Source organism: Dama dama, chromosome 17 (genome assembly GCF_033118175.1).
Source record: "Dama dama isolate Ldn47 chromosome 17, ASM3311817v1, whole genome shotgun sequence".
In the NCBI taxonomy this organism is placed as follows: domain Eukaryota; kingdom Metazoa; phylum Chordata; class Mammalia; order Artiodactyla; family Cervidae; genus Dama; species Dama dama.
The window spans coordinates 42,630,565-42,655,327 of record NC_083697.1 but is presented as its reverse complement, the minus strand read 5'-3'; the positions used below and the strand labels follow the sequence as shown (position 1 = coordinate 42,655,327).

The window sequence follows — 24,763 nt, the reverse complement described above, 5'->3', positions numbered from 1 at the left end:
ATGACCTTAAGCAAGTCACTTCACATAATTGCTTGTGTCTTATCACTGAAATCAGAATGACAGTAACAGTATCTACAATATAGAGTTTTTGTAAACATTAAGTGAGTTAAAGACCACACTTAGAATAATACTTGGATTTTAGTAATCACTCAATGAAAGTTTAGCTTATTATCAAGCTCTCTATTGTCAGATGGAGATATTGAGGCTACAGAAGTTCAATTTAATTGCTTAAGAAACTGACCACAGCAAACAAGAGGTAAGAGTCAGCATTTGAACTCAGGTCTGTTTGACTCCAAAGCTACCAGTTAAATATCTCCACTGTCGATGACAATGTTCAAATACCCTAAACTTCATGGTTAAATGGTTGTGAATCATCAGGGGCACCAGCCCAAGAGCTAAAATTCTAATCCTGGCAAGTGTTTTAAGAACCAGCTTCAGACACTCAGAAGAGGATGTGCAGAACTTGGGAAAGCAAAAATAGGGATTCAGCCTGAACTAGAAAAGAAATCATTCTCTCAGCTAAAGCTACCCAAGGGCTGTTGCGCTTGTTTTCTTTTGGTTTTTGTCTGTTTTGAAAGTTAGAAGAATTGGGAGCTTACATTGAAATCTCATTACATATCATTTATAGTATGCTAAATTGTGTTAAGCTATAGGTAGTTCTCGGGCTTCCCTTGTGGCTCAGCTGGTAAAGAATCCACCTGCAATGCAGGAGACCTGGGTTCAATCCCTGGGTTGGGAAGATCCCCTGGAGAAGGGAAAGGCTACCCACTCCAGTATTCTGGCCTAGAGAATTCCATGGGCTGTATAGTCCATGGGGTCACAAAGAGTTGGACACGACTGAGCGACTTTCACTTCATTCCACTTCATAGGTAGTTCTTATTGTTTGGCATGAGTTAAAAAATTCTTACACTATCTTTTATTAATGTTTTCTACATAAAATTCTAACATAAATTATCCCTCCGGGTAGTATAATATTTTAAACTAAATGGAACCTCCTGAACTCTTGCAATCATGAATTTGGCAGGCAGACTGGACCAAACAACTGCCCTAAAAATGCTTATTCCGATATGCATGTGCTACTTGTTTCATTGAAAAAGTCAATTGACCATTTTATATATATATAAAACTGACCATTTTATAACATTCACATACAAACCCAAACTCTCAATGTTTCCTGCTAAACCACTTCTACAGTTTTCCTCATAACAATATCATGGAGTAACTTTATTCTTCCAGTCGCTCAAAGTGAAAACCTTGGTGCCATCCTTGATTCTTGATTTTCTCTCACAGCCACATCCAGTATATCAGTCATTCCTATTGGCTTTACTTTCAAAATAAATCTAGAACATGACCACTTCTCACCGTTTCTTCCAGTTCAAGTCCCAAATGTCTCATGACTGGATTACTACAAGAGCTTGCTTGCCAGACTCTGTCTTTTCCTACTCAGTCCCTCCTTGAATTCCTCCCTTGCCCAAGACCTCTAAGGGCTTCCTTCTCACTCAAGTGAAGTCAGGAGCCTCATGATGACCCAGGGGCACTACATCATCTGCCATTTAATACCCCTCTGGCTTCATTTCCTGCTATTCCCCTTTGCAGTCCATCCAGCCAAACTGACCTCTTTCCTGTCTTGGAACAAGTCAGCAGGCTCTTATCCCTGAGAAGTCTCCTCTTCTCTTCCTTTTGACTAGAATGTAATTCCACTACAAAGTCATATGTCTACAGGTCTTTACTGGAAAGTCACCCCCTCAACAAGGCCTTCCCGGGCTTCTTAATCTAAAATTTCACCCAATGTTCCCACTCCCAGTGCTTGTTATTGTCATCTCCCTGCAACGCTTTTTCTTCTTAGACTGAGTCTGTGTCACTACCCAACATAATGTATTTTACTTATTTATGTTGTTTATTGCTTATCTCTCCACCAGCTTATAAACTCCGTGAAGACCGGGATTCTTTTTCCTACCTGTTTCCCTAATGCCTGTCACATAATAGGCACTCAATGCATTTTTCTTAAATATCGCTGAAGTTCATTCAGGCACAATTGAAACTACAAACTTTCTACATAAAAGAATAGCTACAATGTTTTCTGTTTGTAAACTTGTGGGTTACTCAGCTAGAACTAATAGTTCTGAAATCACTTTTAATTATTTGACAACATAATATACCAAGCTGAGGTATTTATATTTTCTGTTTATCCCACTTTCTGGAACATTTGATAGCAGCTTTTTACCACAAAAACATTTTTAGATTAAAATTACTCTGCCCCCTATGGTTATCTGTGGACACTGGTAGCAAATTGTTTTCTAGTGCTAAATGAGCCAGTGCTGATTGGCCATTGGGTACTCTAACAAACTTTAAATTTCAGCAAAATATCCAAACACTGCTAATCCTGCAGAAGAAACCAGGTATTCTGAAGGTCAAAGATCCCCAGGTAATTTGACTCTCTTGATAGCAAATAGCCTTATAACATAGTTTACATTTTTAAGATGCATGCCATTCAGGTAGGAATGTTGCTTTTGAAAATAAATGCATATTGAAAATATTTTCCAGTGGGCACAACTATGTAATATTTAGTGTTTTGTTTTATAAAAAGAAAGTGTGTTACTAAGCTCTAGAAATGAACAACTAAAATTTGTGGCTTGGTAGCATTTTCTCTCTGGTCTGACTACCAATATTATCAATCTCCACAATGACTCAAGGACTTTAATTTTACTCTATACTTTTGCTTATAAGACAGAATAAGGATAATATGATCAGACTTATGCTCTCAAACCTCATCTGTGCTGATATTTCTACTGATTAGCATAAGTTATTAGATACATGGCTTACACTGTCCTGATCCCTAGAACGCTCAGAAGCTAAATCATGACTAGGATTAAGGTTCTTAAAATTGCATTAATTTAGAGGATAATAGCCCAGGATTTTAGAACATATTTAATAGTTTTATATATTTCACCAAAGTTTTTACTTTGAAATGATTGAAAATTACAATAGTATTTAGCTTATTTTTCCTATTAAAAGTATTTTTCTCTCAAGTACTACCAAAAAGTGGTGTAAATTTTTAATTTTCATATTGGTTGTTATATGTCTGTGTGGTAATTAGTAAAATACTTAGTGTCAAAACCAACAGATGAGTCATCCAAAGTTATGTCAATTTTCTTTTTCAATCTATTGGCTTTCTAGACTTAAACAAACTCAGTAGATTCTCTTAACACATTTACCAAAGTATAAACATGTACCTTTATCCATAATAAAATGTTAGTCTTTTAAACATCATTTTGTTGAGCCCAATATAATTCTATGATTAGCCTTTATATCAACTCCATGTAGATTGTTCTGCAATAAGATAAAAGAATAGAAACTTATTCAAGGTGGTGTAGAGTCTGGCTCTAGAGCTAGATTGCCTGGCTGCTAATCCTGGTTCTGCCTCTGCACACCTAGGAATTCTGGGACAAATTATTTGAATTTGTGTCTATTTCTTAATCTATAAAACAGGGCTGGTAACGTCACCTAACTCCATAGGGTTATTGTTATCTACAATAATTGAATACATGTCAAATTTTTAGAACATTGTTTAGCTCATTTTAGTTTTCAGTAAATGTTAGCTATTAAAATAGGTATTATATAAATTGTCTTGGTCTCCAGACCACAGGTGGCTCCCACTTCATATACTTTGCTAATGAGTATGAGGATATATATTTGGGCACCAGGCTGATAGCAAACAAGATTTCATTCCTCACAGTGGGGCTTGCTATTCTGGCAGATTCATTTAGTCTGTTATGAGTTGTTATACTAACTTAATGTTATTTTTAACCTGTTCATTTATTTTAATGACTATAGCTAACCTTTATTGAGCACTTACCATGTGCCAGACTTTGTGTAAAGAGCTATCTAAGAGTTTTTTCATCAGATATAACTATAAATGTTACTAACATCTTACAAATGAGGTAACCAAAGTTTAGAGAGTTTAAATGACTTGCCCAGGGTTCCTTGGCTATTAAATAACAGAGTTAAGAATTCAAACATAAATCTCACTTTAAAACCCTAGTTCTTAATTTTGCTATACTTCCTCTCTGAGACATAGAATTCTGAGTTGATCATTGCTATCATCACACAGGTCCCTGAGTAAGCTGAATACACTTACAAAGGGCTAAAAGAAAATGGTCATTTAAAAATCTTTTTTCCCTTTCTTGTTCAAATTACATTTCTATTGATCTATCTTCAAGTTTACTAACTCTTTGCTTAATATTATTCTGAATTATATAAATAATTCAATTAAATTCTCTCTCTCTAAAGACAAAAGGGAAAAGTTTGGGCTGACAATAGACTAAATAAATATCTATAAATTCATTTCTATATTGTTTTAATAATGTTGGACAATTTTCACATTCACATTGGAATGATTAGACATATGAAAGCTCTTAAAGTTTCTACACTTAGATTTAAATTATATACAGTTTTTTTAAACAAAAGGAAATGGACTAGTGGACTGCTAAGGGGATGGATATTTATATAGACTTTTGTGTTTTATTTATTCTTATGACTACAGTTCATAACTGGCAATACTTTAGGATAAAATATTATTGTCTTTTTACAGAGATTCTCAAAGATGCGAATCTTCTGTTTGGAACTGCTCCTTTTCAGCTTGACCCTGGCAGCACCAGTAAGCATTTACAAATTCAGTTGCACATCATATAATCTCTTGCTCTCTTTATCTATTTTTCCTTTAAGCAACATCTTTGTAAACTAGTAGCACTTACCTAGTTCAGTTACAATAAAATACCAAACACAGAGGAAGTATTCAACACTTGGCACAAATGTCTGTCACCAAGGAGGCCCTCAACGAACATGTAAGAATTACAAGACGTCCACATGTTGCCTTTGGAGAAGCACCAGAAAGAATATTTTCAAGAAAACCAATAGCCAGCCATAGTGTTTCAATCAGTTAATGCCAATGAGCAAATATACTCAAATTGTAACATGTCAAAAGAACTTCTCAATATTTTACCAAAATCTGAAAAGAGTTTGACTTGAATGCTCTATGGCTAAGCAACTAGACTGTATAACTGCAAGACTACACAAAGGAACCAGAGCTTTTCTGTAATTCTTGCAACATTCCAACACTGTGAGATCCTGCTAGTGATTTTCTCTTCATCAGCAAGGCTAAAGATGGAAAGAAGTTCCCCGCAGCTTAACCTAAATCAAGCTCCAGTTTCCTTCTGTGTCTTTTCTTCTCCTTGATTCACCCAGATAAACACTCAGGATGTGACTAACTCATCTTGTGAAAATGCTGAGTGTTACAGATATTTTCTGCCAAGGAGACACAGTGCTCATAAGATAATGTCTGAAAAACATCCTAACTTCTCAGGGTTGGAGAAGCATGGAAGCAAGTGGTCATTCTGTTGTCAGAGAAGAAGTTACATACAGGTGCTGAGTGAGTGGGTAAGCAACCACTGACAAGCGTGAGCCATGCCAACCGCTGAGGAGAGTAGGAGTTGAGAAAACAGGTCCCCTCTCAGCACGCATGCTCTAGCAGTCCTGTGGGGGTGTGTACGGCTTAAAATAGACATCTGCCAGGCCCAATACACAGAACTGACGTTGCTCAGTCAGGGCCACAGAGGCACGTGCGAGGCATGAGGAGGATGGAGTGGGTCCTGCTGACCCAGCTCAATCCCACCAGCTGAGGATGGGTCTATTTTGAGCAACACATTCCAAAGGACAGCTGGAGCGGCATCTCTGACCATTTTCCAGTAAATGTGCTATGTCAACACCAATCCACTGACCACTGGTCAAGAGAGGATGCCAGTCTTCTTCCTCTGAAGGAAACAAGGCCATCTCCATTTCAGAGCCACGTTCAAGGGCAGAACTGCCAAGTGGGTAGGGAGGGGGTGTGGGAGGAGGAAGGGTGCAGATTTCAAGTGAAAGAGGTTCGGCAAGGATACAGAGACAAATTTGGAATTACAAATAGCTATATGTGACGTTTTCTTCCAAATGGATTCTATTTGGGTAATTATCTAAATTATTCAATTACAGATCGGTGGTATCAGAAATCAGTGTATACTGAGCCACTTACCTATGTTCTGGATATATAATCCAAATTCAAACTCTAGGAGAGGAAAAGATTTTCCTCAATCTTCTTTGGGTCTCTGGCTGGGTCTGAAAATGAAACCAACAAAGACAGATTAACAGGAGAAGAGCATACAAATTTGTTTTATAATTTTACAGGTACATGGAAGACTTCACAAAAGAATGAGGGCTGAAAGAAATGATGAGGGCAGGAGGTTTTTAATACCATTTAGACAAAGTAGTAAGATATTGTGAAGAATTGACAGGACAAACAGGATAGGATTAGATAATCCTTATCTTCCTTAATTAGGAAGATTAAGATTAGTTTAACAAGATTTGTTTGCATATTCCCCTGTGCCATCTCTAGACTGATAAGAAATTGTCTCTAGTAAAAGGAGAATTTATTCCCTACCTTTAGGCAGAAAAGGAAACTTTTTCTACATGTTCTACTTCTTAATTGCCTTCAGCTCAAAATAATTTTTATGTCAAAAAGGCATATTTAGGGGACTTCCCTGGTGATCCAGTGCTTAAGACTTCGCTTTTCAATGCAGGGGGTACAGGTTCGATCACTAGTCAGGGAGTTAAGATCCCACAAGCTTTGTGGCCAAAAACTAAAACATAAAACAGAAACAACACTGCAACAATTTCAATGAAGACATTTTAAATGGTTCACATTTTTAAAAGGCATATTTAGGGGTAACATTCTTGTTTCCTTCAAAAACAAAATTTTAAGTGGAAAAAATAAAATATGATTGTTGAGCCATGCAATTTAATTAATAAGCATCAATATGCAATGAGACCATAAAGACTTTGTTATAGGTTACTTTGTTATAAATTCATGATTTATTATTGTAAACTATATTTAGGTTCTCTATACTATCATGTAAGTTTTTAACACATTACATGTATGTTCTGTAAGAAGATACTGAATACCCCAAACTATCACTTCTTTCTTTTGCTTAATAGGTACCTATATCATTTTTTAAAATATTTTCTCTCTCCTATAGCCCCATTTCCAGAGCTACTTAAGCTCTTTTGATATTTCTGAGGAATGATACAATGCTCTAAATTTATATGCACATGATCGTATAAGAACCAACAAAAGGAGGGGGAAATAAAGGGTAGAATTATAAAATATGCCCTTAGGGGATAAAAATTACTATGAAATTGAAAAAAAAAGTAACTTTCTTCAGTTTTTTTGTTAGGTAAGATTCTGGATTTTTGATAGTAGAAGCAATGGAAAGCTTAATCGTTCATAGTGTCATCCCATAAATCACATTCTATAAAATACAATCTTTCAAAATGTCATTTTCCCTTTCCCTGAAAGAAAAACTGCCCAGGTGACTGGCAACAATAAAGTCCCCTCTCCAGTGTATTCCTTACCCTTTGGTGCAGGGCTATGGTTTCACTTTTGATGGACCATCAGGAGCATCATATCCTAATTCTAACAGCAATGACTGAACTTATACCATCAATGCATATACAATCCACACCTCACTCAACTCTTGATTTTAGTTCACTGATACCAAACACTCCCAGCGTGCCAGGGAAAATTTTTCAGTGGATACAAATGACATTTAAGCTTTTTCACTTGGAGGGCCACCCCTCCCAACTCAGCTGTTCTCCCATACTGAACGAGGTTCTTAGTAGAGACAGCACTTGTCTCCCTCTAGGGAAGGAAGGTCAGCACCCTCCTTCAATGCAGAAACAAATGTCATGTATGTGACCATCTTCTTTTGGTCAGAATGATTTTCTACATTGAATAACCCAGTGAGAGAAAAGGGTTTTTCAGGTGGCACACAGAAGAATCTTCCTGCCAACGCAGGAGACTTGGGTTTGGTCCCTGGGTTGGGATGATCCCCTGGAGGAGGAAATAGCAACCCACCCTAATATTCTGGCCTGGAAAATTCCATGGACAGAGGAGCCTGGTGGGCTACTGTCCATGGGGTCACAAAGAGAGGGATTGAGAACTGAGCACTGAGTGAGAAAAATAAAGGAGACATTTATTGTTTGAAGAAATGAGTGAAAGAAGAAATACTTGGTGATGTTCTATTTCTTGTTTCCTTTCAGACATTGCAACCACAGGCTGAGAAAACGAAGCAAGACTGTGTGGAAGAACAGAGGGTAAACAGAATTATTCTTCTCAAATACACCTCTTCCAACTCTGTAAAGAGAAAAGTCAATATGGGGAAATTTTTAACTGTCAAAATATTCTTGTGTACCTAGAATGGAAATGGAAAATTACACAACCTACTTTTGGCACTTTTAATTCACATATTGTGTGATATAAAAGAAAAAAGCCTTCTGAATGGGAACTTGTTTCTCTTCATGTGATTTCTTCCTTCAGAGGGATAAAATTCTAGGATGTTGCTATTAGCAAACAATATTTTCCCATGCATGTACCTGAGAACAAAGTAATAAATGAGGGAGAAAACAAAGGGAAGTGAGTTAACAAGTCTTTATGAGGAATTCTCTGTACATGGAGTTAGTTTTCACATGCAACCAGAAAGTTAAACAAGAACTCTCAGCATTTCATGTCACCAAATTGCAGTTTACTTCTGCCTAGCAGGGTTTCTCCTGGCAGTCTCAGAAAATTCTGTTCTAAAAACTAACAATCTTCTGTTCTCTATCTTAGCTTAAAATTACAAAGGCAAAAACTACAAGCTTAAAAGCCTAAATGTTTATGCTGTGAGTTTTGCCAATTTGACACCAGAATGAATACTGTAAAATCCGCCTTTCTCCTCATACCGCTGTCTTCTCCTACCTGAAAATATTACCAATTCTCCATTTGCATTGAAATTTATAGTAAAATTGATACACTCTGCGGAGAGAGTTGTTTGATACTCATACTCATAGTCAAGGAAAACCGATTTAGAGACAGAAACAAGCTGCTCTCTTCGGGAGCTGACTGACATACGCCCTCCTGTGGTTATCAAAAGTACTACCATCTGTTAGATGCATAAGTAGACTTCACGGGAGTTAAAAATATCTTTTACTATTAAAAAGAGAGCCAGACAAAAACCACTACAATATTGTAAAGTAATTAGCCTCCAACTAATAAAAATAAATGGAAAAAAAAGAGAGCCAGAAAACTTCTAAGTTAAAGATAAATCCACATTAATACAATGTTGTGTTTTTGTAGATAACGTACAAGGGTCACCATGAGAAACATGGTTATTATATGTTTAAGTATGCTTCCACCTCGTCTGGAAGGAAAAACCAAACTGATGTGAAGGTAAGTCGAATCCCAGTGATCCTTATCCTTGAGCCAGCTCTGGATCAACACCGGGAGAAACTGTAAGGGAGACATTTACTTTTGTCTGGTCTGGAGTTTCTGTCTGTGGCTGGTGCTTTTGTCCCTTTCCCTGGTCCCAGGCTCCTAGAGCATCTCTGCTACGGACCTCTGGGTCCCAGAGTCTTCCTGACACAGACAGGCCACCTCATGCCCTGGCCCAAACCCTGCCCTGCTTTAAGACCTGCCACAGCACATGTGATGCTGGTGGACGCCAGACACCCATGAGTTTTTCATGTTATTGCTTCTGAGTAAAGTAAAGTTTCTCCAGCACCACAATTCAAAGGCATCAATTATTTGGCGTTCTGCCCTCTTTATGGTCCAGCTCTCTCAACTGTATGTGACCACTGGGAAGACACATACTATACAGCCTTGACTATACATACAGACCTTTGTCAGCAGTGTAATGTCTCTGCTTTTCAAACACTGAAACGTTTGATCCTTTATAAGGAGGTTTTCTGGACATACTGTATCATATGCTTTTATGGGGGGAGGGATTAGAAGGAAATCATTTTGACCTTTTTTAGGAAAAAGTGACACATTTTAATGTCCCTTAAATTCATTCTACAGATGACACTATCTGTGTCAGGATGCTTGGAAGAGAAAGAATAAGTGCTCTGTCACTGGAGTAAAACAATACTTCTTTTCACTCAGTCCCTTCTTGTAAATTCACTGGCCAAAGAGCTAGAAACAGTTTAAAATGCCATCAACAAAAGGACTATTTACTTTTTTCCCCCAAATCTGGTTTCATTCCCCATAAAAGTAGCAGTTTCCCTTCAGAATGTTATTTTGTTCTGCTCAATATTCTTTAAATGCATCTCTAAGATTTAACATCTGTAAGACTCAGTGTCTTTTAAACTTATTGGTTGTAACAAATATATGTTGAGTGCTTCCTATTGTTCAAGATATTATGTGAGATAAATGATTGAGAAAACTTAACTCTTTCCAGGATTTTAGAGTTAGAAAAGAATAAAATGTGCTTACAAAATTGACTATACCCTGAAAAAGAAAGTGCTATCTGAGTGGTACCCCCAAAAGTCATGCTTTAGGGCTTGGAGTAGAAAAGATTAGTTCCTAAACTGGTGCTCACAGAAAGCTATATATTGGAAATAATTCAGCTGGAGGATGAGTAGGATTTGAGTAAACATTTGTGTGGGAGAGACTGTTCTCCATGAAAAGAATAATGTGAGCCAAGGCATGGAGATAGGAAAGCAGAATATAGGAAAGCAGATTGGCCAATGGATACGTTCACTGTTCAACCATCATACAATCAACAATGCAATCAGAAGTCAACTGGCATAAGCAAATGCAAAATGATTGGCCATCATATACCACGATTTAGAAGTTGTTTAACTTTTCTATAAAAGAAATCTGTTTGATCTATAAAGAAATTCACACAGCTCATTAGTATACATGTTACTGTTTCAAAAGCAGTAAAAGCATCAAATATAAAACAAAACTTCCCCCTTCAGAATAGGAAGGGGAAAAATTAAGAAGGGATTATTATAGTGTACCTGTTTAACTCAAAAGTTTCTATTAGCAGTGAGATAATGAACTTGGTTGCAAAGGAAAGAATAGATGTCCAGGTAAAACTTCCCCAGATGCAATGGCTTAAGTCAAATGTTTAAAATATTTTTTATTCCAAAAAAAACCTCATCATAAAGTTTTTCTATTATATTTTCCCTCATGAGAAAACCTTACTTATTTTCAGAATATACCTGCTATAAAAGATTAGTAAATAATAACTCCCCAAAATAAGTCATTTCGAATTATATCTTAAAAATACTACACATTGAAATGTTTGGGTACTGCATATTAGCCAGCTTTGTAAGAATAGAAGACACCCCCATAAATCATTTTTATCTTGATAATTACCCTCTGCCTCCAATGTTAATAAGATTTATATAAAAAAGCAGGCAGACTTCCAAGTAGAACAGTACTCCTATTTGAGGACGGATCTGAACCTAGTGACGTAATAACAGTGACCTGCACGTGTCAACCTGGAGAAGACAAAGCATTCAGTGAATACAGAGGAAACCTTTCCTTTCCCGGAAGGGTTGTACACGAAAGAGGAAATAACCTTAACGACTGTTCCATCAGGAAAAATGGGATACTAGTTACTGGTTGCAGGTTAAAAAAAATTGAAAAAAAATTTAGAATATCCTTAAGTGAAATGATCTGACATGAAAAGTAACAAGCAATTAGCTGACAAAATGTTCCGGGACAGACCAGCTGACCACAGGTCATATGTGTGAAGGATGTGGGCTGGGAGGCTGGGACACCCAACTCTGTCTCTAACTGAATGTTGCATTTAGAGCTCAGATTCTATAGCCTCTCAACAGCAATATGTCTAATATAAAAGTTATCTTTTTTCTTGCCTTCACTTTTGCATGTCAACATTCTAGTTATTAAAGAAAAGGAAGAGAAGTCGCTCAGTCACGTCCGACTCTTTGCGACCCCATGGACTATAGCTTATCAGGCTCCTCCGTCCATGGGATTCTCCAGGCAAGAGTACTGGAGCGGGTTGCCATTTCCCCTTCTTCAATTTGGGCACCAGTAGAAGGTTTTTCTTTGTAACTTTTTTCTTTGGCATAATCCTAATCCAAGTGATTACATCTCATTCTCAGACACTGCAGCAGACTCCTGTTCTTTCTTAGCCTGATTCCTCCTTGTTACTCTCTTGCTCATACACCATCACTGCCTCCCCATCCTCTATAAAATAAAACCAAATTCTTCTGCCTGAAGTTCTGACACTCTGTATGTCTGTGCAAACCCTGATTGAATACGAGGTCTCTGCCCTACCACATTGCCCCCACACTTCATTAAACCCTGTAGGACCACTACCTCTGCCATTTAATAAGTCACCAGGTACTGCCTGGAACATAAAACACCAACCCAACTTCTTATATGTCTCAGTCTCTCAATAAATATCTCTTATTTTGATTTCATGTTATCCACCAGTTCAAAGGTTTATGTAGTGTTGTAAATTTTAGCTCACCTTATAAGCTTGAGGTGGAGGGAAAGTATGCTATTTATTCTGCCTATAATTGTTCTTTTGCTCAAGAGCTCCCACCCATGTGTTAATAAACGCAGAGGGAGTATGCAGAAATTAATTTAAATTCAACCTATTTAAATTAAGTTTATCTAATCTTTAACTGTTCAGTCTCTTTTGGATAAAAATGCTCAGATCCTCACTTCCGCCATCTCCCCCTAAGATGGCAAGAATGCATATAAGGGAGTCAGGTATGGCTTAACACCATCCACTACAACGTGGCCAGGTTACTCAGTCATGTCCAATTCTTTGCGACCCCATGGACTGTAGCCCTTCAGGCTCCTTAGTCCATAGGATTTTCCAGGCAGGAATACTGGAGTGGGTTGTCATTTCTTTCTCTAGTCCACTACATACCATACACCATATGTACAAACACGGCTTATACAATAGTGGAGAGGAAGTCACGGCATCCTCAGACACGGAAGGGGCAATACTGCTTGCCCTGCCAAGTCACTGGCTACAACAGCTTAGGGCCAAACAGTACAGTCTCAGGGTGATGGAGGGCACAGTGGGGATTCAGCCTCTCCGGGATCTCATGGACAATGTAGATCCCTCTTTGTCTACATATGTCTCACATTATTCCTAGTATATATGCTCCATCTAAATACATTGCTCCTTTTAGAGCCACTTCACTCCCTCTGGAAAGCTCCTGAAAACTCTCAGATGCTTCCATATCTAGCCTGTGCCACAGAGAAAGAGGGAGTGGGCAAAATCAATCTCAGTCCCTCTTCTTCCTGACCACATTGTGGTTCAAGCTTCTTGCATCTTGGCTGTACCTCAGGTTTGGTAAGGTGCTGTCTATGAAGCAGCATCCTTACAGACCTTCTCCCCGAAAAGGAAAAATTGAGATACAAGCATAAACACTCTTGTTCTCCACTCTCTTTTTCATCCCATTATTCTCTCAGCAGCTTTTCTTATCTGGGCCTTCATTATTTAAACTTATGATCTAGAAGAGTAGTTCTCAAAGTGTAGTTACAGGCCAGTAGCATCAACATCAGCTGGGAACTTGTCATAAATGCAGATTCTAGAGCCTCACCCCAAGCCTATAGAATCACAAACTCTGGTCCAACAATCTTTGTTTCAGGAAGCCTTCCAAATAGTTCTGATAAGTGCTAAATTTGAAAACTATTGATCTAGACTATCTAATTTGGTTTGTTATATGACAAAAGAGGAAGAAAATAAAGATAATGATTACCTTCTCAGACAATAACTAGGGTCACCAACAGTTGTTGCAAGATCCTTTGTTTGAATATCAGAAGCTTAGTATTACCTACATTCTTTTATTTGTATATCCTCTGTAAAAAAAAAAAAAAAAAGGAAAAAGAAGAGAGGAAAATATTTATACCTTTGAAGACCAGGGCCAAAACAAAGAGAGAGAATAGGGGTGTGGGGAGGGAGAGAGAGAGAGAGAATGAGAGAGAGAGAATAATCATGTTTGAAAGATGAACTCCATTTCACTTGAAATGTCTCACTGGTCACAAGGTGAGGACCACACTCTGTCTTCCTTAAATTCAGATCCTCCTTTAAAATCAGGCCCTAATCTATATTTCCAAATTTACTTCTCTTATTTGTCTTCCTTAAATTCAGATCCTCCTTTAAAATCAGGCCCTAATCTATATTTCCAAATTTACTTCTCTTATTTAGGATTATCCTTTTTATCATTCTCTTTAGGCTTTCTCTACTCCAGCCTTATAGTTTTATTCATATTATCTTTCAAATGTTTCCTGTTTCCAAACCTTTGAATATGAAACTTATTCTTAGGATAGTGTCACCATTTTCCTTTCATGTATTGGAATCTCACCCACTCTTAAAGCCTTGTTCATTCTTCTTTTTCTGTGAAACCTGCTTTGGCCATTTCAAAATTCTCTCTGCCAACAAATCTCTTTTGAGTTAAAAGACTCTTTTTATTAAGTATCTGGTGGGGTTTTAAACATTATGGCCTAAGAATTATTAAATTTTAAAAGTTTTAACATAAAATAATCACTTTATATTGAAAATTACACTTTAGCAGGAAGAAAAAACCAAAGGTATTGCTCTTCCCCATTCTGGCAAGAGAAGTCAAGAGCCAGCACCTAAAGAAAACATTGTCCAGAAAAAAGAGGAAGACTTGTTCCTTCCTGGAACCAATGAAAATAACAAAAGCACAAAATCTAAAAATCTTTCGGGAAATAAACAGTCAATGAATGAAGACTACAGTATCAGTAGCAAAGAAAATGCCCACAGTGACCTAAAGATGTCCATTTATCCTGAATCGACTGGGAAGCATGGGGCTGAGGACAGAGACATTGCTATCCGCAAACTACACAACCAAGGATATGGCACAGCTCTCATCAGAAATAACATGTACCACAGAACGGAGCCCAGGACTGTGACTGAACTCTTGCGGAAAGAAAACAAAGATAACAAACCCAGGAATGTCCTAGGCAAAATTCCAGCAGATGCCAACTATGCTAAAGCCCCCTCACAACTTAAGAATCACCAAAGAGATTCCCAAGCCCAGAATATTCCGGTTAAAAGCAAAACTACCCACCTCATCCAACACAACATGGACTATCTAAAACAGCTCCCCAAAGTAAAAAAAATCCCCAGTGATTTTGAGGGCAGTGGTTACCCTGATCTTCAAGGGAGAGGAGATAATGATCTCTCTCCTTTTAGTGGAGATGGTCCACCTTTCAAAGACATTTCTGGTAAAGCAGATGCTATTTATCCTGACCGAGAAGGTACAGATACTCAAACAGAGCTTTTCAGCCCAAGTGAAACTGAGACCACTAGCCCTGATGCAAAAGGACCAGGTTATAATGAGATCCCAGAGAAAGAAAGGAATGGCAGAAAAACTACTGGAACCAGGGGTAAAACAGCCCAAGAGGCAAATACTGCTGATGTAAGCCTAGTGGAGGGCAGCAATGACATCATAGGTAGCACAGATTTTAAGAAACTCCCTGGGAAAGAAGGAAACAGAGTGGATGGCAGCAGCCAAAATGCTCATCAAGGGGAAATAGAGTTTCATTACCCTCATGTACCCTCAAAAGACAGAAGAAAAGATGGCAGTAGTGATGGAGCTGAAAGTACTAATTATAATGAAATTCCAAAAAATGGCAAAGGTAGCAGCAGAAAAGGTACAGAACATTCTAATAGAAATCAAGAGACCTCAAAGGAAAAACAAAGATTTCCTAGTAAGAGCAAAGGTCAGGGCCAGTTCATTCCTTCTCGTGGTCTTGATAATGAAATTAAAAATGAAATAGGTTCCCATAATGGTCCCAATAATGAGGGAACCATAATAACACACAGCAGGAAAAATCATTATGTACCCCACAGACAACATAATTACACACGGAACAAGGGTGGGTCACAAAGCAAAGGCACCTGGGGTTACAGGAACTCCCATCCCAATAGGAGGCTTCGCCCCCCTAAAAAGCATGACAGTAGTGAGTCATCTGACAGCGACAGTTCCAGTGAGAGTGACGGTGACTAGAAATTCCCAGCAGGATAAAGATTTGAACTCTTAGTCATCAGTGACTTAACAGTATAAAGGGGGCCCACTTGATAGCAGATCAGATGAAGGACAGAGTCAGGAGTTGAATAAGCCAGGAGACCTGGCCTCTTGGGGAGAACTCTTGCTATCTTAATGGTTGTAGTGTGAAATCCTCATGATGCTTTATGAAATTTTATTCAAAGTTATGATGCTTTTTTAAGGAAAAAAATTCATTAAGGATTCATGGAATAGGTAATATTTGAATAGGTATCATTTAAAAATAGGTTGTGAGTATCACAAAACCCTTTGTTGTTTGCTCTGTAGACATGAAAAACAATATCTCTTATATGATAATCTGTAATTAAATGACCTGTAAGAAAGTCTATTGTCTGTGGTGCTTCCTTTAAGACTCAACAAGATGAGTTCTGCCTCTGGCAAAGGCAGTGTTATGAAATTAATCCACTGACTAAGGCTTGAAAGCCTCCCTTCATCTCCTCTGCTCAAGCCAGTATTTCCTTTTTCCTCTGACCTCCTCTGCTCTAATAAAGATATCCTGCTTCATGTCCTTCTATGCTCTTTTCTCTGTTGCACGTTTACAATTTCTTCTAGAACAAATTTTACTTCCTGACACAACTCTTCATGTTATCACTTTTCTCAGTTCTACCTCTTTCTAAACAAAGAAGGAAATGGGTATGCAGGAGGGAAAGAGGGAGAATTTAAGAAGGAGATGCACAAATGAAAAACCAAGGTAAAAACTTACTTTGGCAGATATTATTCATTGGCTGATTCCAATCATCTCAAGCCTGTTTCTTTTTTCTGGCCTTTAGTGTAGATGCTTTCCCAGCTAATGGCCTTGTGATACCATTCTGGAAATCAGCCCTAAGCCTTCTGATCAGAAACAGAAGCAGAATTCTGGAAGGCTTTTGCTCTTCTCGGTACGAGCAGGTACAGTTAGTACCATCCTTCCTCTTTTCTTACCCTATTCTTCTTTAGCATCAACATGATGCCTGGAGGTGCAGCAGCCATTTTGTGGCCAAGAGGAAAGGCACGAGATAATAGAAAAATATTTCCATCTGCCATTGCCTTCCCCCGGGGATAGAACCTACATTGGCAGGCAGTTTCTTTACCACTAAGCCACCAGGGAAGCACACAGAAACCTATACTAGCATTTAAGTTGCAGATAAGTAAGTTGAAATTGACCTGCAAGTTTTATCCCAGATTATATCAGACCTTTACATGTGAATGGTCTGATCACATGAAAAATGCTTGGTGCTGTAAAAGAAAAACAGTGAGCTGTAAAGGAAAAACAGAGAGAACAAAGGTTTTCTCTGGGTGATTACAGGCGAAATCTTTCAAAGGTTGTCTGTCCTAGTCTGCTACCTAGTGGGGAAACTGTGCATTTCAATTCTCTGGTCAGATTTTAGTTCCTCTGTCCCAGCCTCAATATTCATGCATATTTATTCAAAACACTGACAATGTTTGATTTTCCTCATCCATTTAAGGGAAACACTAAATGTGTCAGCATCCATGATGCACTGCTAAGAGCTGATGCAGACATGGAGTGATGAGTCCAAAACAGAAGGCCCAATACACACCGAGGAAACCAGAAGTGAAAGAGACACGTGCACCCCCATGTTCATCGCAGCACTGTTTATAATAGCCAGGACATTGGAGCAATCTAGATGCCCATCAGCAGACGAATGGATAAGGAAGCTGTGGTACATATACACCATGGAATATTACTCAGCCATTAAAAAGAATTCATTCGAATCAGTTCTAATGAGATGGATGAAACTGGAGCCCATTATACAGAGTGAAGTAAGCCAGAAAGATAAAGACCATTACAGTATACTAACACATATATATGGAGTTTAAAAAGATGGTAACGATAACCCTATATGCAAAACAGAAAAAGAGACACAGATGTACAGAACAGACTTTTAGACTCTGTGGGAGAAGGCGAAGGTGGGATGTTCTGAGAGAACAGCATTGAAACAAGTATACTATCAAGGGTGAAACAGATCACCAGCCCAGGTTGGATGCATGAGACAAGTGCTCAGGGCTAGTGCACTGGGAAGACCCAGAGGGATGGGATGGAGAGGGAGGCGGGAGGAGGGATCGGGATGGGGAACACATGTAAATCCATGGCTGATTCATGTCAATGTATGGCAAAAACCACTACAATATTGTAAAGTAATTAGCCTCCAACTAATAAAAATAAATGGAAAAAAAAGAAAAGAATATATAAACACACACACACACACACACACACACACACACACACACACACACACACACACAAAACAGAAGGCCCAGAACTTTGGGAGAACCACCTGCAGTCAGGCAGTGGATCTCTGCTTCATCCAAACCCAGGTTTCAGCCACAAAGCTGCATTAGCTTCGCTTTTTTTTTTTTTTTTTTAATTTTTAAGTAAACATAGATTTCAAAAATAGGGCAGAAAACTTCAACCTCACCAAGGTGCTGTCCATGCAACTACTGAAATGGGTACCATCTGCCACCTTGTGCCCAAAAAGAAAAGATCACTGCAGGCTCTGGAATTGATTTTTATACCTGCTACTCCCTCCAACCTCACTGCGTCAGATTTCTCAGCTTGTAAATATCTACTTTGATTTTTTAGCCCTAATTAAACTGCTCTTGGAAACTACAACCAGTCAAGACATCTGATTCTGTTTGGGATGGCATTCAGCTCAGCTGAAGAACACTTACTGAATGACCACATTTTACAAAACTCCATGGGGATCAAAAGAAGAAAAGAGATGTTCCTGGCTCTTATCAAGATTGTAATTTAGTCAGGAAGACAGGCATACAAGATACAGAGTAGACTGTGGTAAGTTCAATCGTATAAAAAAAAGTAATTAAAGGAGTTCTGTGGAAAGGAGTTCTGCGGAAAAAGATGAACTCTCACTGAAGCAAAGAGCAAAGCTTAGTAACACATGTAGAGGGGCTGTTGATAGTTCCAATGAACAATGAGGGCTTGATAGTTTAATGCCTTAAATGATACTATATATATTTGAGAGCTTAAGAAAGATCATTCCAACAATACGACAGGGAGGTAGTGGTGGTGGGACTGGGTAGGGAGAGTTGGAAGGCAGAAGACAGGCTGTACGGACAACCAAAGAGCGATTGCTGTAATTCATAAGAAACAACCTGGTCCCCTCATTCAGTCTTTAGGACGCACATTCACTCAAGAAGGCACTCAAGATGCATTAGTTTTTAAGTCACTATGAAGCCTGCATTTCAAAAACAACATCTAAAAAGGTGAACTCTGCAGGTCAAGATATTGATACGTAGAATCATTGGTGTTAAGATATTGTATTAGCCAGCCCAAAGGAAAAGAAGAAACAGATGGGTCTGGATGAAAGTCATGGAAAGGGGGTTGGGAACAGAGAAAGAAGAGGGAGGAATAAGGGTTTAGAAAAAATTTAAAAGGAAAACAAAGCTCCAATAAAATCTCAGGGCCAGAAACCCAGATAAGGACAAAGTAAAAATGGTGAGTAGATATAGCCAATCAGTTCAGTTCAGTCGCACAATCGTGTCCAACTCTTTGTGACCCCATGAACCGCAGCACGCCAGCCTCCCTGTCCATCACCAACTCACAGAGTCCACCCAAATCCATGTCCATTGAGTTGGTGATGCCATCCAGCCATCTCATCCTCTGTCATCCCCTTCTCCTCCTGCCTTCCATCTTTCCCAGCATCAGGGTCTTTTCAAATGAGTCAGCTCTTCGCATGAGGTGGCCAAAGTATTGGAGTTTCAGCTTCAGCATCAGTCCTTCCAATGAACACCCAGGACTGATCTCCTTTAGGATGGACTGGTTGGATCTCCTTGCAGTCCAAGGGACTCTCAAGAGTCTTCTCCAACACCACAGTTCAAAAGCATCAATTCTTTGGTGCTCAGCTTTCTTCACAGTCCAACTCTCACATCTATACATGACCACTGGAAAAACCATAGGTTTGACTACACAGACCTTTGTTGACAGAGTAATGTCTCTGCTTTTTAATATGCTGTCTAGGTTGGTCATAACTTTCCTTCCAAGGAGTAAGCATCTTTTAATTTCATGGCTGCAATCACCACCTGCAGTTATTTTGGAGCCCAGAAAAATAAAGTCAGCCACTCTTTCCACTGTTTCCCCATCTATCTGCCATGAAGTGATGGGACCTTCATGCTTTGCTGGAGCAGCCATGAAGAGATACCCCACGTCTAAGGTAAGAGGAACCCAAGTAAGACAGTAGGCACAGAGAGAGGGCATCAGAGGGCAGACACACTGAAACCACAATCACAGAAAACTAGCCAATCTGATGACAGGACCACAGCCTTGTCTAACTCAATGAAACTAAGCCATGCCATGTGGGGCCACCCAAGACGGTCGGGTCATGGCACAGAGTTCTGACAGAATGTGGTCCACTGGAGAAGGGAATAGCAAACTACTTCAGTATTCTTGCCTCGAGAGCCCCATGAACAGTATGAAAAAGCAAAAAGATAGGACACTGAAAGAGGAACTCTTCAGGTAGGTAGATGCCCAATATGCTACTGGAGATCAGTGGAGAAATAACTCAAGACAGAATGAAGGGATGGAGCCAAAGCAAAAACAACACCCAGTTGAGGATGGGACTGGTGATAGAAGCAAGGTTCGATGCTGTAAAGAGCAATATTGCATAGGAACCTGGAATGTTAGGTCCATGAATGAAGGCAAATTGGAAGTAGTCAAACAGGAGATGACAAGAGTGAACAACATTCTAGGAATCAGTGAACTAAGATGGACTGGAATGGGTGAATTTAACTCAGATGACCATTATATCTACTACTGTGGGCACGAAGCCCTTAGAAGAAATGGAATAGCCATCATAGTCAACAAAAGAGTCCAAAATGCAGTACTTGGATGCAATCTCAAAACTGACAGAATGATCTCTGTTCGTTTCCAAGGCAAACCATTCAATATCACGGTAATCCAAGTCTATGCCCCGACCAGTAATGCTGAAGAAGCTGAAGTTGAACAGTTCTATGAAGATCTACAAGACCTTCTAGAACTAATGAAAGGTTGTTGCTGAACCTTGAAAAGACGCCCAGATTCTTGGCCTCTGGAGGAGAAGAATTCAATCTGGGGCCAGAGATGAGGCTTGATCACTCAGAGCTTTTGTGTAATAAAGTTTTATTAAAGTATAAAGAAGATAGAGAAAGCTTCTGACATAGACATCAGAAGGGAGTAGAAAGAGTACCCCCTTGCTCTTGTTAGCAATGGAGTTATATACTCTCCAATGAATCCAAAGAATGTCTGGAGGTTGTAATAAAGACCTCACCAGACCTACTCCTATAATTTACATTTTAAGATAACAGGATTAGCCAGAAGGTTTAATCCAGAAACTGTCCTCAGGCACTACAGTTCAGTTCAGTTCAGTTGCTCAGTCCTGTCCGACTCTTTGCGACCCCATGAATCGCAGCACGCCAGGCCTCCCTGTCCATCACCAACTCCCGGAGTTTACTCAAACTCATGCCCATCGAGTTGGTGATGCCATCCAGCCATCTCATCCTCTGTCGTCCCCTTCTCCTCCTGCCCCCAATCCCTCCAGCATCAAGGTCTTTTCCAGTGAGTCAACTCTTCGCATGAGGTGGCCAAAGTATTGGAGTTTCAGCTTCAGCATCAGTCCTTCCAATGAACACCCAGGACTGATCTCCTTTAGGATGGACTGGTTGGATCTCCTTGCAGTCCAAGGGACTCTCAAGAGTCTTCTCCAACACCACAGTTCAAAAGCATCAATTCTTTGGTGCTCAGCTTTCTTCACAGTCCAACTCTCACATCCATACATGACCACTGGAAAAACCATAGCCTTGACCAGACAGACCTTTGTTGGCAAAGTAATGTCTCTGCTTTTTAATATGCTGTCTAGGTTGGTCATAACTTTCCTTCCAAGGAGTAAGCTCTTTAAATTTCATGGCTGCAGTCACCATCTGCAGTGATTATATCCTCAGGCAGGATATATTATTGTTATATAATCCTTGTAAAGGCCGGACCTACTCCCATAATTTACATTTTAAGATAACAGGATTAGCCACAAGGTTTAATCCAGAGACTGTCCTCAGGCAGGATACATTATTGTTATATAATCCTAAGGAATGTAGAGGAAAGAAAAAAAAGTTCTTCCTTTTTTCCTCCTTGAGAATTCCAGACCCCCCTCTCCTTGGGGACCCCTAGACTTCTTATCAACCTGCCTAGGAAATGACTCTCTCACTAACACCCAAAAAAGATGTCCTTTTCATTTTAGGGGACTGGAATGAAAAAGTAGAAAGTCAAGAAACACCTGGAGTAATAGGCAAATTTGGCCTTGGAGTACAGAATGAAGCAGGCAAAGGCTAATAGAATTCTGCCAAGAGAACACACTGGTCATAGCAAACACCCTCTTCCAACAACACAAGAGAAGACTCTACAATGGACGTCACCAGATGGTCAACACCAAAATCAGATTGATTATATTCTTTGCAGCCAAAGATGGATTTAGGCAATAACTGCAAGTAAATCTACGATAACTTATATGATCTAGACTTTAGCTAGTAAGGACAAGAAGAGCTGAAAGGTAATTCTGTTTTACAAAATGAGTAATACTTTGTAAAGTCATAGAGAGAGTTTAGAATAGCAGATACACTCCCTGTTTAGAAATATGGCTACTGCTATACAGGTGACTCTTGAGCAACACGGGTTTGAACTGTGCAGGTCCACTTATACATGGATTTTTATCAATAAATATAACACTACATGACACAGGGTTGGTTGAATTTGAGAATGAGGAACCACAGATCCCAAGGGCCAACCGTAAAGTTATACAGGAATTTTCAACTGTAAGGAGGTGAGTTCCCCATAACTTTGCATTGTTTAAGGGTCAACTGTATTTGATTTTTTTATTAATTAATTTTTTTATGAAGGATAATTGCTTTACAGAATGTTGTCTTCTGTCAAACCTCAAATCAATCAGCCATAGGTACACATATATCCCCTCCTCCCCCTTTTTTTTAGAACTTTAAAAAAAATTTTATTTTTTATTGAAGGATAATTGCTTTACAGAATTTTTCTGTTTTCTGTCAAACCTCAACATGAATCAGCCATAGGTATACATATATCCCCTCCCTTTTGAGCCTCCCTCCCATCTCCCTCCCCATCCCACCCCACTAGATTGATACAGAGCCCCTGTTTGAGTTTCCTAAGCCATACAGCAAATTCCCATTGGCTATCTATTTTACATATAAGTTTCCATGTTACTCTTTCCATACATCTCACCCTCTCCTCCCTTCTCCCCATGTCCATAAGTCTATTCTCTATGTCTGCTTCTCCACTGTTTCCCTGTAAATAAATTCTTCAGAATCATTTTTCTAGATTCTGTATATATGCTGATATATATGATGATATGTATATATCATCAAAACTGACTCAAATTAATTCATTTTTATGCTGAGTAATATTCCATTGTGTATATGGATCACAACTTCTCTATCCATTCATCTGTTGATGGACATCTAGGTTGCTTCCATGTTCTAGCTATTATAAATAATGCTGCAATGAAAAATGAACAAGGTGAAATATGTATCTTTTTCAATTTTGGTTTACTCAAGGTATATGCTAGTGGGATTGCTGGGTCATATGGTGGTTTTATTCCTAGTTTTTTAAGGAATCTCCATACAGTCTTCCATTGTGGCTATATCAATTTACATTCCCACCAACAGTGCAAGAGCATTCCATTTTCTCCATACCCTCTCCAGCACTTATTCTTTGTAGTCTTTTTGATGAGGGTCATTCTGACTGGTGTGAGGTGATATCTCATTGCACTTTTGGTTTGCATTTCTCTAATAATGAGCGATGTTGAGCATCTTTTCATATGTTTGTTAGTCAACTGTATGTCTTCTTTGGAGAAATGTCTGTTTAGGCCTTTTTTCCCACTATTTGATTGGATTATTTCTTTTTCTGGCACTGAGTGGTATGAGATGCTTGTATATTTTGGAAATTAATTCTTTGTCAGTTGTTTCATTTGCTATTATTTTCTCCCATTCTGAGGGCTGTCATTTCACCTTGCTTATAGTTTCTTTTGCTGTGCAAAAGATTTTAAGTTTAATCAGGTCCCACTTGTTTACTTTTGTTTTTATTTCTGTTACTCTAGGAGGTGGGTCATAGAGGATCTTGCTTTGATTTATGTCATCGAGTGTCCTGCTTATGTTTTCCTCTAAGAGTTTTATAGTTTCTGATCTTACATTTGGGTCTTTTATCCAATTTGAGTTTATCTTTGTGTATGGTGTTAGGAAGTGTTCTAATTTCATTCTTTTACATGTAGCTGTCCAGTTTTCCCAGCACCATTTACTGAAGAGGCTGTCTTTGCCCCACTGTATATTCTTGCCTCCTTTGTCAAAAATAAGGTACCCATGGGTGCATGGGTTTATTTATAGGATTTCTGTCTTGTTTCATTGGTCTGTATTTCTGTTTTTGTGCCAGTACCATACTGTCTTGATGACTGTGGCTTTGCAGTATAATCTGAAGTCAGGAAGGTTGAATCCTCCAGTTCCATTCTTCTTTCTCAAGACTGCTTTGACTATTCCGGGTCTTTTGTGTTTCCATATGAATTGTAAAAGTTTTTGTTCTAGTTCTGTGAAAAATGTCATTGGTCATTTGATAGGGATCACATTGAATCTGTAGATTGCATTTGGTAGTATAGTCATTTTCACAGCATTGATTCTTCCCAGCCAAGAACATGGAATATCTTTCTGTCTGTTTATATCATCTTTGATTTTTTTCATTAGTGTCTTATAGTTTTATGTGTACAGTTCTTTTGTCTCCTTAGGTAAGTTTATTCATAGATATTTAATTCCTTTTGCTGCAAAGGTGAAGGGG

General features: G+C 38.8%; 1 protein-coding gene across 3 annotated transcripts; it reads left to right on the top strand.

Moving 5' to 3' along the window:
- The first annotated feature begins 4,603 nt into the window (after nucleotides 1-4,603).
- Nucleotides 4,604-15,876, top strand: MEPE (matrix extracellular phosphoglycoprotein). Of its 3 annotated transcripts, none has more exons than XM_061164767.1 (4): nucleotides 4,604-4,657; nucleotides 8,131-8,184; nucleotides 9,203-9,295; nucleotides 14,416-15,876. In XM_061164767.1, the coding sequence occupies exons 1-4, from the start codon at nucleotides 4,604-4,606 to the stop codon at nucleotides 15,874-15,876; spliced, it is 1,662 nt and encodes a 553-aa protein (XP_061020750.1). The 3 variants fall into 3 exon arrangements, with proteins under 3 accessions (XP_061020750.1, XP_061020749.1, XP_061020751.1); XM_061164766.1 differs by having other exon boundaries at nucleotides 14,413-15,876; XM_061164768.1 differs by lacking the exon at nucleotides 9,203-9,295 and having other exon boundaries at nucleotides 14,413-15,876.
- Nucleotides 15,877-24,763: the final 8,887 nt, after the last annotated feature.